The 16245-nt window shown below is 34.9% G+C and overlaps 1 protein-coding gene across 1 annotated transcript; it reads left to right on the plus strand.

Moving 5' to 3' along the window:
• The first annotated feature begins 2881 nt into the window (after window positions 1–2881).
• On the plus strand, window positions 2882–4632 carry LOC127872278 (uncharacterized). The gene is made up of 2 exons (XM_052415607.1): window positions 2882–2885; window positions 4058–4632. Exons 1-2 carry the CDS (start codon window positions 2882–2884, stop codon window positions 4630–4632), a joined length of 579 nt encoding a protein of 192 aa, XP_052271567.1.
• The last annotated feature ends 11613 nt before the right edge of the window (window positions 4633–16245 follow it).

The raw sequence follows: 16245 nt of genomic DNA on the forward strand, positions 1-16245 counted from the left end.
TTAACGCGGACATGGTGGAATTTGTCTGTTTCATAAATCTTTTTTGAAAGAATGTATTTCAGTAATAGAAACTGACAATCAGGGTGCTATATGGATTAAATTAGATAGCTCATTTGTTCATACCTCTGTTGATGTTTACATATGTTTTATTTATATTCCTCCACATAACTCTATTTATTTTAATTTGCATAGCGAGGGATTTTTCGAATATTTAGAACGAACTGTCTGTCATTATTCGTCATTAGGCTTAACGTCTATTATCGGTGATTTAAACGCACGTTGTGATAATAAATCCGATTATTTACAGGCGGATGAACAGTTACCTGTATTTATTAACACTTTAGATAACAATGACATTTGTACGAATTATTTACCCGAGCGATTTTGCAACGACACAATCGTAAATTCGTCTGGAAATATGTAAATCGATTTATGCTTAAATTCCGATCTGCGAATTGTTAACGGGCGTTGGGGATTTGATGCGGGGATAGGTGATTACACGTTTATGACGGCTAACGGTAGTAGTACTATCGACTACGTACTGGCGCACCAAGAGTTGTTCTCCTTCATTAGTAACTTTGTTGTGCATGAATACTTTTCATTCTCCCCACATGCACCTATTGAAATATCTTTCAACTTCAATGTTGATAAAGCGTCTATTGGGGACGAGAAATTTACAATAAAAAAATGAATTGGTGTTACGACGATGATAAGTCTAACACATATTTAACAAGTATGCAAAACAATTTACCCGAATATGATCGCATTGTCGATAATATAATTAGCAGTAATTTGAATATTGACATAGGTATTGAGAATTTCGCGACATTATTGTATGACTGTGCATTTAATGCATATGGTCAAACGAGAACATATTTTAATTCTAAGAAAACACCTGGACGGAAATATAATAGCCCATGGTTTAACAACGAGTGTAAAGTTGCGCGTCGTAGCTACATGCGGGCCAAACGATTATTTTACGATGATCGCTCAACTGATAATCGGGCAGTATTTTTAACATCGAAGACGCAATATAATAAAACAAAAAGACACGCTAAGCGTTCATTTAACATGCGACAACGAGAACATTTTCGCACATATGCCAAGTCACAACCTCAAAAGTTTTGGAATGAAATAAAAAAGATAAATAACCGGCGAATTGATAGTGATATTACTCCGGACACATTTTTTGAACATTTTAAGAATTTATTTTCAAGCGATGATGTTTTTTCTAATGTCACGGTTGAAGAAGATTCATCAAACTTATTAGATAGTGCCATTGTTTCCGCGGAGTTCCTTGATAGCGACTTCACAATTGAAGAAGTAATGAATGCAATAGGGGATATTAAACGGGGGAAAAGCGGTGGTTTTGACCAACTTATTCCTGAGATTTTTATTGATTGTAAAGAGATTATATCTCCTGTCCAATTTAAATTGTTTAATTATATTTACAGTACAAGTTCATATCCATATTCATGGTCTTTAGGCGTTATTGTTCCCGTGCCTAAGAAAGGAGATAAGAACGATGTCAATAACTACAGGGGGATAACTCTTACTAGTATTTTTTCCAAAATATTTTCCATATTGCTAGACAGAAGAGTACGTATTTGGCTTGAAAACAATAATAAACTTAGTGATTTTCAATTTGGTTTTAGAAACGATAAGAGTACTATAAATTGTATTTTTGTGCTAAATGCAGTGATAAATAGAGTAGTTTATCGAGAAAACCGGCAGCTGTATTGTGCCTTTGTTGATTTTAAAAAAGCTTTCGATCTCGTTTATAGGAACGGAATTTTGTACAAACTGCTGCAGCATAACATATCATCTAAATTTGTTAAAATGATTAAATCAATATATGGTTGTGTTAAATCATGCGTTAAGACAAGTAATGTAAGTAGTGGTTCGTGTACACTGTGTAGTAGCACACGTGTAGAAAATCAGTGTAATCACACATTTAAAACAGGCTATTCTCTTTCAGAATTCTTTGATAGTCATTCTGGTGTAAAACAGGGTGAGCCTTTATCACCATTATTATTTATATTGTTCGTAAATGATATATATGACTATTTGTATAATGATTCTACTGAATATGTAAATGTCGACAACATAAAATTATTCTCGCTGCTATTTGCTGACGATAACGCTCTATTTTCTTACTCAGCAACTGGACTCCAGCGTCTTTTAGATAGGTTGCATGAATATTGCAGCGAATGGGGTATATCTGTGAACACAAGCAAGACTGTTGTTATGGTTTTTAATAAAGGCAGTAGAATTAAAAATATTGATGTTAAATATAATGATATTAAGCTCGAGGTAGTAAATAAGTTTACTTATCTCGGTGTGACATTGTCCTCAAACGGCAATTTTTTAAAAGCGCAGAAAGCCTTATCGAAACAAGCATCTAGAGCATTGTTTTCCTTAAATAAACTTTTTTCTAAATTTCATTCAGTGTTGCTGACAAAATACGTGTTTTTGATGCTATGATATTGCCAATATTGACCTACGGTACTGAGATTTGGGGATTTCATCCCAGCCCGGACATAGAGAAAGTCCATCTAAAATTCCTTAAACAGGCATTGTCTATTCGACCACAAACTACGTCTGCCGCAGTGTATGGCGAGCTGGGTCGTTTTCCTTTAGAGTGTATAAAAAAGATGCGTATCATTAAATTTTGGTTCAAAATAAAGCAGAAACCAGATTCCTTACTTAATAAATTGTTGCTAGATTTCGATGATGTTAATTCGCATATTACTAACTGGGGTATTAAACTCAAGATATTGCTCCAGGATTTAGGATTACCTTTTTTGTATTATAAATCTGATATAACCACTAGTGATGTTAATTGTATTTGTCAGCGTATAAAGGATAGCAGTTTACAAACATGGGTTAGTGATATTGATAACTTGCCTAAACTTGATACGTATCGTTTATTCAAATCAAATTTTGATTTTGAAAACTATTTAGATACTGTGGTAAACGATAGGGATAGAATCTGTTTGACTAGACTTCGCTGTTCTGCACACTCACTATTCATTGAAGAAGGTAGATATAGAAATATTCAAAGAAATGACCGAGTATGTACAAGATGTAATATGGGTGTAATTGAGAATGAATACCATTTTTTGTTAATTTGTCCATTGTATAGAGATTTAAGAAAACTATTGTTACCTAAATATTATCTACGCTGGTCTTCTATTATAAAATTTAAGCAACTGATGTCTACTTCGAATAAAAAAAACATTAATTAACTTGGCTAAATTTACTAGAATGAAATTTAATTTAAGATCTAGTCGCAATAAGTATTATGTATGTATAAAGGTATATTGTTTATTGTTGTTTTGTGTTTTTGTCAACATTCGCGCAACCATTAATCAGTATTTCATGTCCATCATATACACCATACTTTTCATCACAATTGTTGTATATGCATTTATTCACACCGTCATTACATGTATTATGTATGTTGTTTGGCTATGTACAAATGTATTTGCCAATAAAATTGACTGACTGACTGACTTCTGCTTACTGTGTTCATGATGAACATATTTAATCTTGGCGCGAACGGTCGTAATTTTCAAGTGGGAAAGAAATTTTGGATTATTTAATTAAATCTAAACGTCTTATAGCGATATTATAGTGTTTTTATGTGCAAATGTGTGCTTTATCAAAATGTGATATTGAACGATGACAAGAACGCGAGATAAAAAGGGGAAAGAAAGAAACAGTAGTGACAATGAACCAAATAACCGGAAAATATGTAAACAAAGAGGCCCGTCTGGGGAGTCAGCAAACGCGTCGGTTAGCGAAGTTTTACACTGGACTAACTCTGTGCTTTATGGTGAGAATAATCTAGAAAGTAGTGTATTTAAACAGTTTTGTGACAGTGCTGCAATGGCGGAAAATAATGCTGAACCAACAATCCGGGACTTAATGACACTCATGAAAAATGTAAGTGATCGCCTTGAATCTGTAGAAAAGAAAATGGGCGGCATAGACTCTATCGAGAAGAAAATGTGTAACATGGAGAAAGATTTGAATTAACTTTGGGTTGCTCTAGAAGATCGAGTAAGGAAGGTAGATGAGCGCGTTACACGTATAGAGGACAAGGTGGACGGGGCGGACATCCACGCGGCGCAGCTGTCGGAGCGGGTACAGGAGCTGGAGAAGCAGAGGGATACCCTGCGTGACAACGTAACATACCTACAGTCGCAGTCAATGCGCAACAATCTAATATTCACGGGGGTATCGGAGGACAATTCGAATGGAAGCGAGCCACCGGAAACAAAAGCGAAGAGGCTTCGCCAGCACCTCCATGACGCCTGTAAGGTAGCTCGTGACGTTGCGGACTCCATAAAGTTCGAAAGGGTGCACCGTTCGCCGGGTTCACCAATTTCTGGCAAGGTCAAAAATATAGTGGCAAAATTTACATATTTCAGGGACAGGGAGAGCGTTCAAAAGTGCTGGAAAGAGTTAGATGGGACTGTGCACCGTGTTTTCGAACAATTTCCACAGGACGTCATCGAAAAACGGCGTAAATTAGTGCCTAAGATGAAGGAGGCAAGGCGACAGGGTAAGCGTGCGTACCTGGTATTCGATACTCTTTACTTCGACGGAAACGCGGTGCGAGCGTAGGGGCACGAAGGCAGTGAGATATCCATACTATCATGGAATGTACATGGACTGAGTGAATGTAAAAAATCTAGTGCTGAGTTTGTAAATATTTTATGTTCTTCTGATATATGTTTCTTATTTGAATCATGGACTAATGCTTCTAGTAACATTACAATCAATGGTTATCAATCTTTTGACTTTTTTAGAAAATTTCATCACAGGAATGCACGGCGATGCAGCGGTGGAATTGTTATCTATTTTAAAGACCATCTGAAAGATGGCATCGAAATTGTTCGTAACCATCACGACACTATTATTTGGTTAAAAATTAAACATGATTTTTTTAATACTGCTAATGATATGTATATATTTGGAAGCTATGTATGGGGAGAAGATTCTGCAGTTTATAATACCATTAACGTGGCTCTTTTTGATATTTTAGAAAATGATGTTTCATATTATTCTGAACTTGGTAGTGTCTTTGTTACAGAAGATCTGAATAGTAGAACCAGTAATAAATGTGATTTTATTGTATATGACTCAATTAATAATGTACTTGACGATTTTGACTATATACCAGATCACTCCTCAGTTAGGGCCTCTATTGATACAATACACAATAATCATGGGATTAAATTGCTCTATTTATGTAAATCAACCACTTTACGTATTGTCAATGGAAGAATTGGTGATAGTTGTAAACAAACATTCTTTTCATGTATCGGTTCATCTGTCATTGATTACTTATTGACCAATGAATGCAACTTTCCATTGTTATCACAATTTAATGTTGGCGAATTTAACGAGTGGAGTGATCTCTCTCCGTTGCACTTTTCTTTGTTTGGTAATAATTGTCTACCTAGTTACGAGACCGATGTCAAATATAAATGGGACAGTTCGCGTAGAGATGAATTTCGCTCAAGAATTATTTCGAAACTTCCTATTTTTAGCTCCACTGGCCAAAGGCCAGCGGGGCTTATGTCATGGTCCTGTGTCCGTCGTGTGTTCGTCCGTGCGTGCGTCCGTGAGTGCGTGCGTTAACTTTTTCTTTAAACATCTTCTTCTCCTAAACTACTGGTCCAAATCTGATGAAATTTCTCAGGAATGTTCCTGTGGTGAACCTCTTTCAAATTTGTTCAAATTATGCCCCTGGGGTCAAATTTGACCCTGCCCCGGGGATTCAAAAAATTGAAAATTTGCTTATATAAGGCCTATTTTGTGCAAACTTTATAAATCTTCTTGTCCATAACCATTAGGCCTAGGGCTACCAAATTTGGTATGTATTGACATCTTATAGTCCTCTACCTAGTTTGTTCAAATTATGCCCCTGGGGTCAAACTTGACCCTGCCCCGGGGGGGTCAAAAAATAGAAAATTTGCTTATATAAGGCCTATTTTGTGCAAACTTTTAAAATCTTCTTGTCCGTAACCATTGGGCCTAGGGCTACCAAATTTGCTATGTAGTGACATCTTATAGTCCTCTACCAAGTTTGTTCAAATTATGCCCCTGGGGTTAAATTTGACCCTGCCCCGGGGGGTCAAAACATTGAAAATTTGCTTATATAAGGCCTATTTTGTGCAAACTTTAAAAATCTTCTTGTCCATAACCGTATGGCATAGGGCTACCAAATTTGGTATGTACTGACATCTTATTGTCCTCTACCAAGTTTGTTCAAATTATGCCCCTGGGGTCAAATTTGACCCTGCCCCGGGGGGTTAAAAAATTGAACATTTGCTAATGTAAGGCCTATTTTCTGCAAACTTTAAAAATCTTCTTGTCCATTACCATTGGGTCTAGGGCTACCAAATTTGCCATGTAGTGACATCTTATAGTCCTCTACCAAGTGTGTTCAAATTATGCCCCTGGGGTTAAATTTGACCCTGCCCCGGGGGGTTAAAAAATTGAAAATTTGCTTATATTAGGCCTATTTTGTGCAAACTTTTAAAATCTTCTTGTCAATAACCAATTGGCCTAGGGCTTCCAAATTTGCTATATAGTGACATCTTATAGTCCTCTACCAAGTTTGTTCAAATTATGCCCCTGGGGTCAAATTTGACCCTGCCCCGGGGGTTTAAAAAATTGAAAATTTGCTTATATAAGGCCTATTTTGTGCAAACTTTAAAAATCTTCTTGTCCATAACCATTGGGCCTAGGGCTACCAAATTTTGTATGTAGTAACATCTTATAGTCTTATATCAAGTTTATTCAAATTATGCCCCTGGGGTCAAATTTGACCCTGCCCCGGGGGGGGGGGGGGGGTAAAAAAATTGAACATTTGTTTATATAAGGCCTATTTTGTGAAAACTTTAAAAATCTTCTTGTCCATAACCATTGGGCCAAGGGCTACCAAATTTGGTATGTAGTGACATCTTATAGTCCTCTACCAAGTTTGTTCAAATTATGCCCCTGGGGTCAAATTTGACCCTGCCCCGGGAGGTCAAAAAATTGAAAATTTGCTTATATAAGGCCTATTTTGTGAAAACTTTAAAAATCTTCTCGTCCATTACCATTGGGCCTAGGGCTACCAAATTTGGTATGTAGTGGCATCTAATAGTCCTCTACCAAGTTTGTTCAAATTATGCCCCTGGGGTCAAATTTGACCCTGCCCTGGGGGGTCAAAATATCAAAAATGTGCTTATATAAGGCCTATTTTGTGCAAACTTTAAAAATCTTCTTGTCCATAACCGTATGGCATAGGGCTACCAAATTTGGTATGTACTGACATCTTATAGTCCATTACCAAGTTTGTTCAAATTAAGCCCCTGGGATCAAATTTGACCGTTCCCCAGGGGTCACAAAATTGAACATATGCTTATATCGGGCCCATTTTGTGCAAACTATAAAAATCTTCTTGTCCATAACCATTGGGCCCATTTCTACCAAATTCGGTAGGTAGTGACATCTAATAGTTCTCTACTTAGTTTGTTCAAATTATGTCCCTAGGAACAAATTTAACCTTGTCCCAGGGGTCACAAAAATGAACATATGCTTAAATAAGGCCTTTTGTGTGCAAACTTTAAAAATCTTCTTGTTCTTAATTATAGAGCTTAGGGCTACTAAATTTGGTATGCAGTGATATCTTATAGTCCTCTACCAAATTTGTTCAAATTATTCCCCTGGGCTCAAATTTGACCCGGCCCCGGGGGTCACAAAACTGAACATATGACGTTTACCAGTGGAGATTACTGCGGCTGTTTGGCTGTGACCAACAACAACATCAACATCTTGTAAACATGAGATAAAACCCTGTCATTTAGTGCCATTTTAGGTCAGATGGTGACTGCTTACAAAGGCATTGAAGTAAGAACAGTATAAACTGAAAAAAGTCGGGTTTTATTTAAATATGTCGAAAGTGACCATATATCCGGATGAAAATATTTTGGATGACATGTTAATTTCATGTCTTTTGATAGTGTTAAAACCAGTTTAATAATATATTATTGATTTTAAAAACACAGCTTCCATGAACATAATTATTTCAAGGAAAGTCAATATATGATACTGCACGGTAAACTCAAACTTTGTATCGAAGAGAAGGTGTTGAAATTAATGAAGTGCAATGTCTTAACTATCGTATATGCTGCTTTTTAATAACTAATGATTCATTGTTCCATTTGTGAATCGTGACTGATCATGAATTGTTGAAATGATTGTCAATTGCTCAACAATCCATATATATATTTCTGACCATTTTATACTTTTCTTAATATTAGTTATGAATTGATCTTAGAAGTCAAATGTATTACTTAATTAAATACATTTATAAATATAAAGAAATAATCTTTAGATTATCATAATATTCTCAGGCTTGTTGGTCTTAGGGATGTGTGGGTTGATGAGCAATTTCTCCTTTTATCACAATTATTTCTACCCTACCTGATAATTTCCTTCATATTCCATTTTAATTCAATTGACGTCTGCATCCTCTTTCAAATTGGGAAAGTCCAAAATGTGTTGTTTGGTAAAGTGTTAAGGAATTTTGATTCCTATGGGTCTTGTGAATCTGTTTCAAATCAAATGCGTAGATTTGATCTTCAGCATCTAAAAATATGTGAAATAGAAAGAACGACAATATATTTTGGAGAGATAAATGTACCTACGTTATAAGCAAAGGACCTGTGCAACAATTCCCAGGCTTTTTTGTCTGTTTAGTTAACACGGTAGTAACTTTTTCCATATATAAAAATGCTCATCCTTCCAACTTTAAGCGCCCAGTGGGACGAGGGATAGAAAGAGAAAGTCACAATTTGCTTGAGTACATTTCAACCCATGCGCATTACACGTTTTTTTCGCAAAGAAAAAACAGTGGAGCGATGCAGGGCCATCATGGCCCTCTTGTTAATGATATTGTTAAAAGTATTGATAATTCGAGCCAATTGTCAATTAACTCCATTTTAGATAAATTCACAGCCACAATTCGCAGTGAAGCGGATGAGCTATTCTCGAAATCGTACAAGTACAGTAATAAACCTTCATTCAATACTGACAGTAGTTTAAAGCATGCAGATTGGTTTGACAACGAATGTATTACTGCACGAAATCACTACCATGACGCTTTAAAATATTTTAACCTTATCATGACCGATTTAAATAGAAAAGTGTTGTGCGAAAAGAAAAGTGTTTATAAAAAATTAATTATGAAAAAGAAAAATATTGTATATCAGCGTAAAATGGCAGAAATTGAAAGTTTGAAAAGTAAAAAGCCGAAAATTTTTTGGAAAATTTTCAAATCAAAAAATAAAAGTAATTGTAATAAAATTCCAATAGATGTATTTAAAGAGTATTTTGAACATTTAAGTACTAAATACTAATTCGGACAATCATAATGCACAGGCAGAATTTTTTTGTTCGAACAATGACTTTGACATTGAAAATTGTACTTTTCCAGAATAAGACCAACCAATAACGGTAAATGAGGTATTAAATTCATGTAAACACTTGAAGCGTAATAAAGCGTCTGGTGGTGGCTGTATTTTAAACGAATACTTTATTGAGTGCATTGATATCTTATCCAGTCATTTGTGTGATGTTTTCAATAGTATTTTAACCTCGGGCTATTTTCCTGAAAAGTGGACAGAGGGTATAATTATACCATTGCATAAAAAAGGCCCTGAGGACGATGTGAATAATTATAGAGGAATAACCCTTATTAGCTGTTTTTCTAAGCTATTTACAACTGTTTTAAACAAGCGCATTGAATTATTTTGCGAAAATAATGCTAAAATTTCGGTTGCACAATTCGGATTTAGAAAAGGTTGTTCAACCGTTGATGCCATATATATTCTTATGTCAGTTGTACAACATTTTTTAAATGAAAATAAGCGTCTGTATGTTGTTTACGTAGATATGCTAAAATGTTTTGAAAGCATATATCGCAATGCATTATGGCTAAAAATGTACAAATCCGGTATACAAGGCAAAGTATTACGAATAATTAAAAATATGTATGAAAATGTCAAATCATGTGTAAAAGCATGCTCGACATACTCTGAATACTTTAGCTACGCCGTTGGCTTACGGCAAGGGGAGGTAATGTCTCCTATTCTATTTTCATTGTTTGTCGAGGACTTAGACCTTTTTTTACAAGATAGTGTCCATTCTGGTTTAAATATAGATGATATAATTTTAATTTTACTGTTGTTTGCAGACGATATGGCGATTTTGGGTAAATCACCCGAAAAAATACAATCTCATTTAGACAACCTTTACCTTTATTGTAACTCATGGGGACTTAATTTTAATACTAGCAAAACAAAAATAATGGGTTTTCGGAAAAGGGGTAGAATTCGCCGAGATGAGATATGGACATATAATGGGGAAACTATAGAAGTCGTCGATAATTTTAACTATTTGGGTACTGTTATTAATTATACTGGTAGTTATATATTAAACCAGGAGCAGTTAGTAGGTAAAGCTCTTAAGGCTATGAATACTTTGCTTTATAAATGCAAACAGTATGATCTAAAACCTAGAATATTGTGTCAATTGTTTGATGCCTTTGTTGGCTCTATTTTAAAATATGCATCGAGGATATGGGGTTTTAATATATTCAAAGATATGCAACGGTGTATGGTGAATTAGGTAGAATTAGGTAGACACCCACAGTATGTAAATAGATATGTTCGTATTGTAAAATATTGGCTTAAAGATGTTAATAGTGAAAATATTATCATAAAAACTGTGTATAACCAGGAGATAAATGATTGTGATAAAGGGTATAAAAATTGGGTTTCGAATGTGAAAAAGTTATTAAATGATTATGGATTTTCATATATATTCGAAAATGAAAATATGATTAATGCAAAGTCGTTTTGATGTGAATTAAAATGTAGAATTGTAGATGTTTTTAAACAAGAATGGTTTGGCAATATGAACGATAGTTCTGTTTTAGATATGTATAGAATATTCAAAACAACTCTTGAATACGAAACTTACTTAGATTTACTGCCAAAAAGTTTGCGTACATACTTTGTTAAACTAAGGGCTTCTGCCCACCCTTTGAGAATTCAAACTGGAAGATACGCACGTAATAATATTCCCCGTAACGAAAGATATTGTCAATGTTGTGATCAAAGGGACATAGAGGTTGAATTCCACTTTATATGTAAATGTCCATGTTTCCAACAATTAAGACAAAAATATATAAAAATTGTTTACTATGTGAATCCATCAGTTTTTAAGTTCCATACTTTATTGAACTCAACTTGTAAAATTGAAATTATAAATTTGTGTAAATATATGAAGGAAGCTCTAGCCGCAAGATATTCTATCACAAATAATATTGCCAGCGAAAACTAAAGTAGTTCCTTACTGCTAGTAAAACGATATATATTTAACTACGGTAATGTAAAGTCGTTCTTCTTTGTTAAATATACTTTGTCTCAAATTGTTATATTACATTTTTTATATTGTTATAACTCATATGTTGTAATATATAGACACTTGACAATATTTTGTATTATATTTTGTGTATTTAGACGATGTACATTTGTATAAGTCTTAATAATCTGTCTGTTTTGTTCTGTTCTGTTCACACCATTTAGCAAATGCGAATAGCTTTTACGTAAGTCATTTTCACACAAATCGCCATTGCAGAGCTCGGTAAATGAATAATTGTTAGCGAACACAACGTTGTCGATCGGTGTTTTCTTCTTTTTCGATTTTGCAAATCGCTCGCTTTTATTTCGCACTTTCATTTTGCAAAGAAAATGTCAACAACCGTGACGTCATGAACACAAATATTTTATGAAACGAATTAATTTAACTTATATTTGTATTGTATAGTTATTAAATCTTACAGAGATAAGCAAATTTAACTCTTAAATAAACAAAATACAAATTTATTAATAAGTGACTGTAGTGTAACTGTTATCAATAAAGCAATAAACCGTGTAATCGCTGTCGTCTTGTAAAATCGAAGAAAACGCGTCAACCAAAACTCGAACAGCAAAAGTCTGCGTTATTGTTAGAAAAGCCACAAAATAAATATATTTTGATTATGTTTTGTTTTTATAAAAAACCAGAAAGTTTCGCGTATTTGCCAAGTCCCTGTGATCTTTCCCCTGTGATCAGTTATTATTTTAAACAATTAGCTTTGCATTATTGGCAATAAATGTTGTAATACATGTAATAGGCACAAATGCAGTACTTATTTACACTAATTTACACAAAAAAATCACCACTTTGCAAGATATTCTTAAAACAAAAACATATACATTGATCCGTAAAATAACTTCTCCTCCCATAAGCGAAAAAAATGCATAAATGTGAAGCAAACGCTATTAATAGAATGTTTACGTTAAGTGTTATAAATGCTTGTAGCGTAACACAGTAAATTATCAACAAAAAGAAATTAAATATTACTAAATCAAATATTATGTTATAGGCGTATTTAAATTGTCGCTGTTTTAAATATATTTATTTCATAAATATATTTATTCTGAAAGACATTGAAGTAAATTATTTTTAAAGGAAACATTGCTCTGATTGTTCAATGGTTGGACAGAGTAGATTTTAATTGTAAATAGGATTAGTAGCGTTCTTTTGTAGTAATTGATTAGTGTCCAGTATGTAAAGACTGGGTAGAAATTTGAACTGTTTTAATAACATCTTAATACGTTAATTGGCTTGTCACGCATGAGATTATTCACTCAACCGCAACCGTGTGCATGAATGACTATTTCAAATGCCATATCTTTCATGCTGTTAACCTGTATATTTATGATATTAAATCGTTAATATTATATATTAAGGTAAATATGCATTTTATACATCTTTTCTATTGATGTTTGTGGGTTGTATTATTGAATTTATTTTGTTGTAATAGTTGTATTTTTGCATTAATTATGTTTGTCTTTTACCGTCGGAACACATTATTTTAAATATAATTGAAATTGCTACTTATTATCAGAAAGTCATTCTTTGCATATCTTTCATGCTGTTAACCTGTATATTTATTATATTAAATCGTAAATATAATATATTTAGAAACCTTCAACGTGTTGGTCGAAAGAACCCTTAACGCTCATACGGCAACATTGGCGCCCAACAACGAGTCTTCGACATCAGCAACGTTTGGAGCAGAAAAACGGTAGTAGCGGACACGTTACTACGGCGAAAATCCCAGAACAGACAGGAGCCTCAGATCGGTAGCGAGGTCGGGGAGAGTCCAGGAGTTTACTTAGCGATTCCTTGGAAACCGGTTTTTGATGTTTCACGGGGAGTAGAGGTACACCATTTTTGCGCGGCATCGAGCTCGAGCACCGCTGGGATTACAACTACGTATTTCTTGTGCACAAAATGTTGACGTCAAAACCATTAAAACGTACGTACAGGATTTCACCTTCTGCTACGCAAGCGAGGATTCACGTTCAATCGGGACGGAGAGTGATGGACACTTAAATCGCTGTGGACATTGTGTAGCGTTTCATTCTTGTTTTGTTGTTTGTATGTTGTAAGTGTTCCGACGGAGTTTGGTGAGTGTAAATATTTTTATAATTATTATGCAATGTACATTTATCTATTTATTGTAGTTTCATTGTCGTAAATGAGTTATTTGAAATACCAATCAGTTTACTTACAAAAACAACAACAACATATGTAGCTAATTTAAGTTTGTATGGTCATGCATTTTGCGAAGTGGTCGAGATAAATGATACGACCTTTTGTCAGCTCATTGGTAAATTAGTGTCGATATGAAGTTATTTTAAGGCAATTATAGTCCCTTCACGAGCACAAAGTTTACTGCATACTCACCACTTACAGAAAGTTAAGTAGTAGATAGCATTTAGCCAATCTCCACGCAGAGTTGTCGTTCCTTGCTGTCACATACACCTCTGCGTAAGGCTTAGCATGCCATTTTGCCTATGAAATAGGTAAAACCGAACAAACGCATTCAATGTATATTTGATTGGATATTTGAAATCGCATGCATTAAATTAAGAAATATGACTTTTAAATTTACGATAAATCGTGCAAAAAATGCGAGTTTTAATACAACTCTTTGGAACTATTTTATTACCCATTTACGCAGATGGATCCATTCCACGAACTTCACAAATGTAAACAATTGAACATAATTAGCGAGGCTGTTTTCGGAGAAAACCCGAGCTATTGTCATAGCCAGCTCGTCGTCGGCCGTCCGCCGTAGGCGTCGTGCTAAAACCTTAACATTGGCTCTAAAATCAAAGTGCTTTCACATACAACTTTGAAACTTCATATGTACATGCATATTGATGAGTTCTACACGCCACACCCATTGTTGGGTCACTAGGTCAAAGGTCAAGTTCACTGTGACCTCTAATATCAAACTTTAACATAGGCTCTAAAATCAAAGTGCTTCCACCTACAACTTTGAAACTTCATATGTAGATGCACCTTGATGAGTTCTACACGCCACACCCATTTTTGGGTCACTAATTCAAATGTCAAGGTCACTGTGACCTCTAATATAAAACTTTAACATAAACCTTAACATTCGCTCTAAAATCAAAGTGCTCCCACCTACAACTTTGAAACTTCAAATGTAGATGCACCTTGATGGGTTCTACACGCCACACCCATCATTAGGTCAAAGGTCAAGGTCACTGTGACCTCTTTAAAAAATTCTGACAAGCTTTCGCAGCCGAGCGTGGCACCCGTTATGCGGTGCTCTTGTTTTTATTGAGTGACGTTAGGAATTGCTTCGACGTGTGTATGTATGTTGGTTTCTTAACATAAAAAAAAATCAATTTATAATAATGAATTAAGACTGATATAAGATATCATGTTATAAGATGGTTTTCTTAAATGCAGTATATGCAATGTAACCGTCGTGCAAGAGATTGTTTAGTATACTGTAACCTCAATGATGAACGCTTGGAATGATCATGACATGAATGAGACGCTTTCATAACAATAGTCCGTTCTGAGCCCAACACAAAGGTGAATGTAATGTAACCGTCGTGCAAGAGATCGAGGTTTTAGCAACTGGATTTATTTACCTCTAGTAGCGGTAGATTTTGGCCAAGGGTTATAATAAGCATCGAGAGATTTCAATGCGTAAACTTGTTTATTTGTCATACTGTACGTTTGGTTGAATTGAAAACGCATTGTGCGTATTTTTAAAGAGAAAACTCTCTTTATAAATACCGGGAAAAAAAATACTGTTTTTTTTTCTCTGAAATTTTATAATGTTAAAAAGTACATGTACGATTTAAACTGCATTATGTAGTTTAATACGTGGTAAATGCACGTGCTCGCGATATCGTAGCGCAAGAAGAACGCTATTTTGGCAGTGTGGTAAACGCCCGATAGTAAATCAGTTGCGGGTTCGAATCGAAATCAAATGGAACTTAGTAAACACCTGGTACAAAATAAAAGAGCTTTGATTGGATATTTGTGATAGTCAATCTGTTGACTTAAAATAAGCCTAAGGGAGGTAATACAGGTATGTTGAGATAACTGTTTTGGTAAACGTATATTGGAAAAAGGGGAAAAGTGAGTCGTTATTATTATAGCTTGATTAAACGAAATTTGACTTCGGTGAAAAGGGGAAATAATTGAACGTAAACGTAAATTAAGAAAGAGAGAAATAAATGCGATTCATGTGAATTATTTGTCTTTTTTCTGCTCATTAAATGACAATGAACTAAAAATTATATTCATACAATAAGTAATGTAGCCTAAGGTTTTAACACACGGGATTTTTTTTAAAAGAATAAATCCCTACTTAACAATGTTGCATTCACATTGTTATTAATGTAACCGCGTTTAAAAGCATGCCTACGGGTAGCGACCGCGAAACAAGGGGGGGGGGGGTTGATGATGAACTGTTAGAATTACAAAATGCCAGGCAAATGTTTATTGAAAGGGGCAGACGGGACGTACATGTTGAGAACCAAAGCACTCCTTCGCAAGACATGAGGCCTGAGGAGGAAAGAGATCAGTCTAAAACTCCAAGAAGAGCTTATCCCAGTGGAAATGAGCAAATACAGGAAACGGGGGTTAAAACTCCAGTTTCAACCAGACTTTCTAAGTCGCTGATAAAACAGACAACCAGAAGTCGGAAGTGGAAACAGATACACGAAGCTCCACAAGGAAGGAGATACCACTGCGCCGCAACCAACGTCAGGCCCGTCGGCCGGCGTGGTTTAC

This window comes from Dreissena polymorpha, chromosome 3, assembly GCF_020536995.1.
Source record: "Dreissena polymorpha isolate Duluth1 chromosome 3, UMN_Dpol_1.0, whole genome shotgun sequence".
Taxonomy (NCBI): domain Eukaryota; kingdom Metazoa; phylum Mollusca; class Bivalvia; order Myida; family Dreissenidae; genus Dreissena; species Dreissena polymorpha.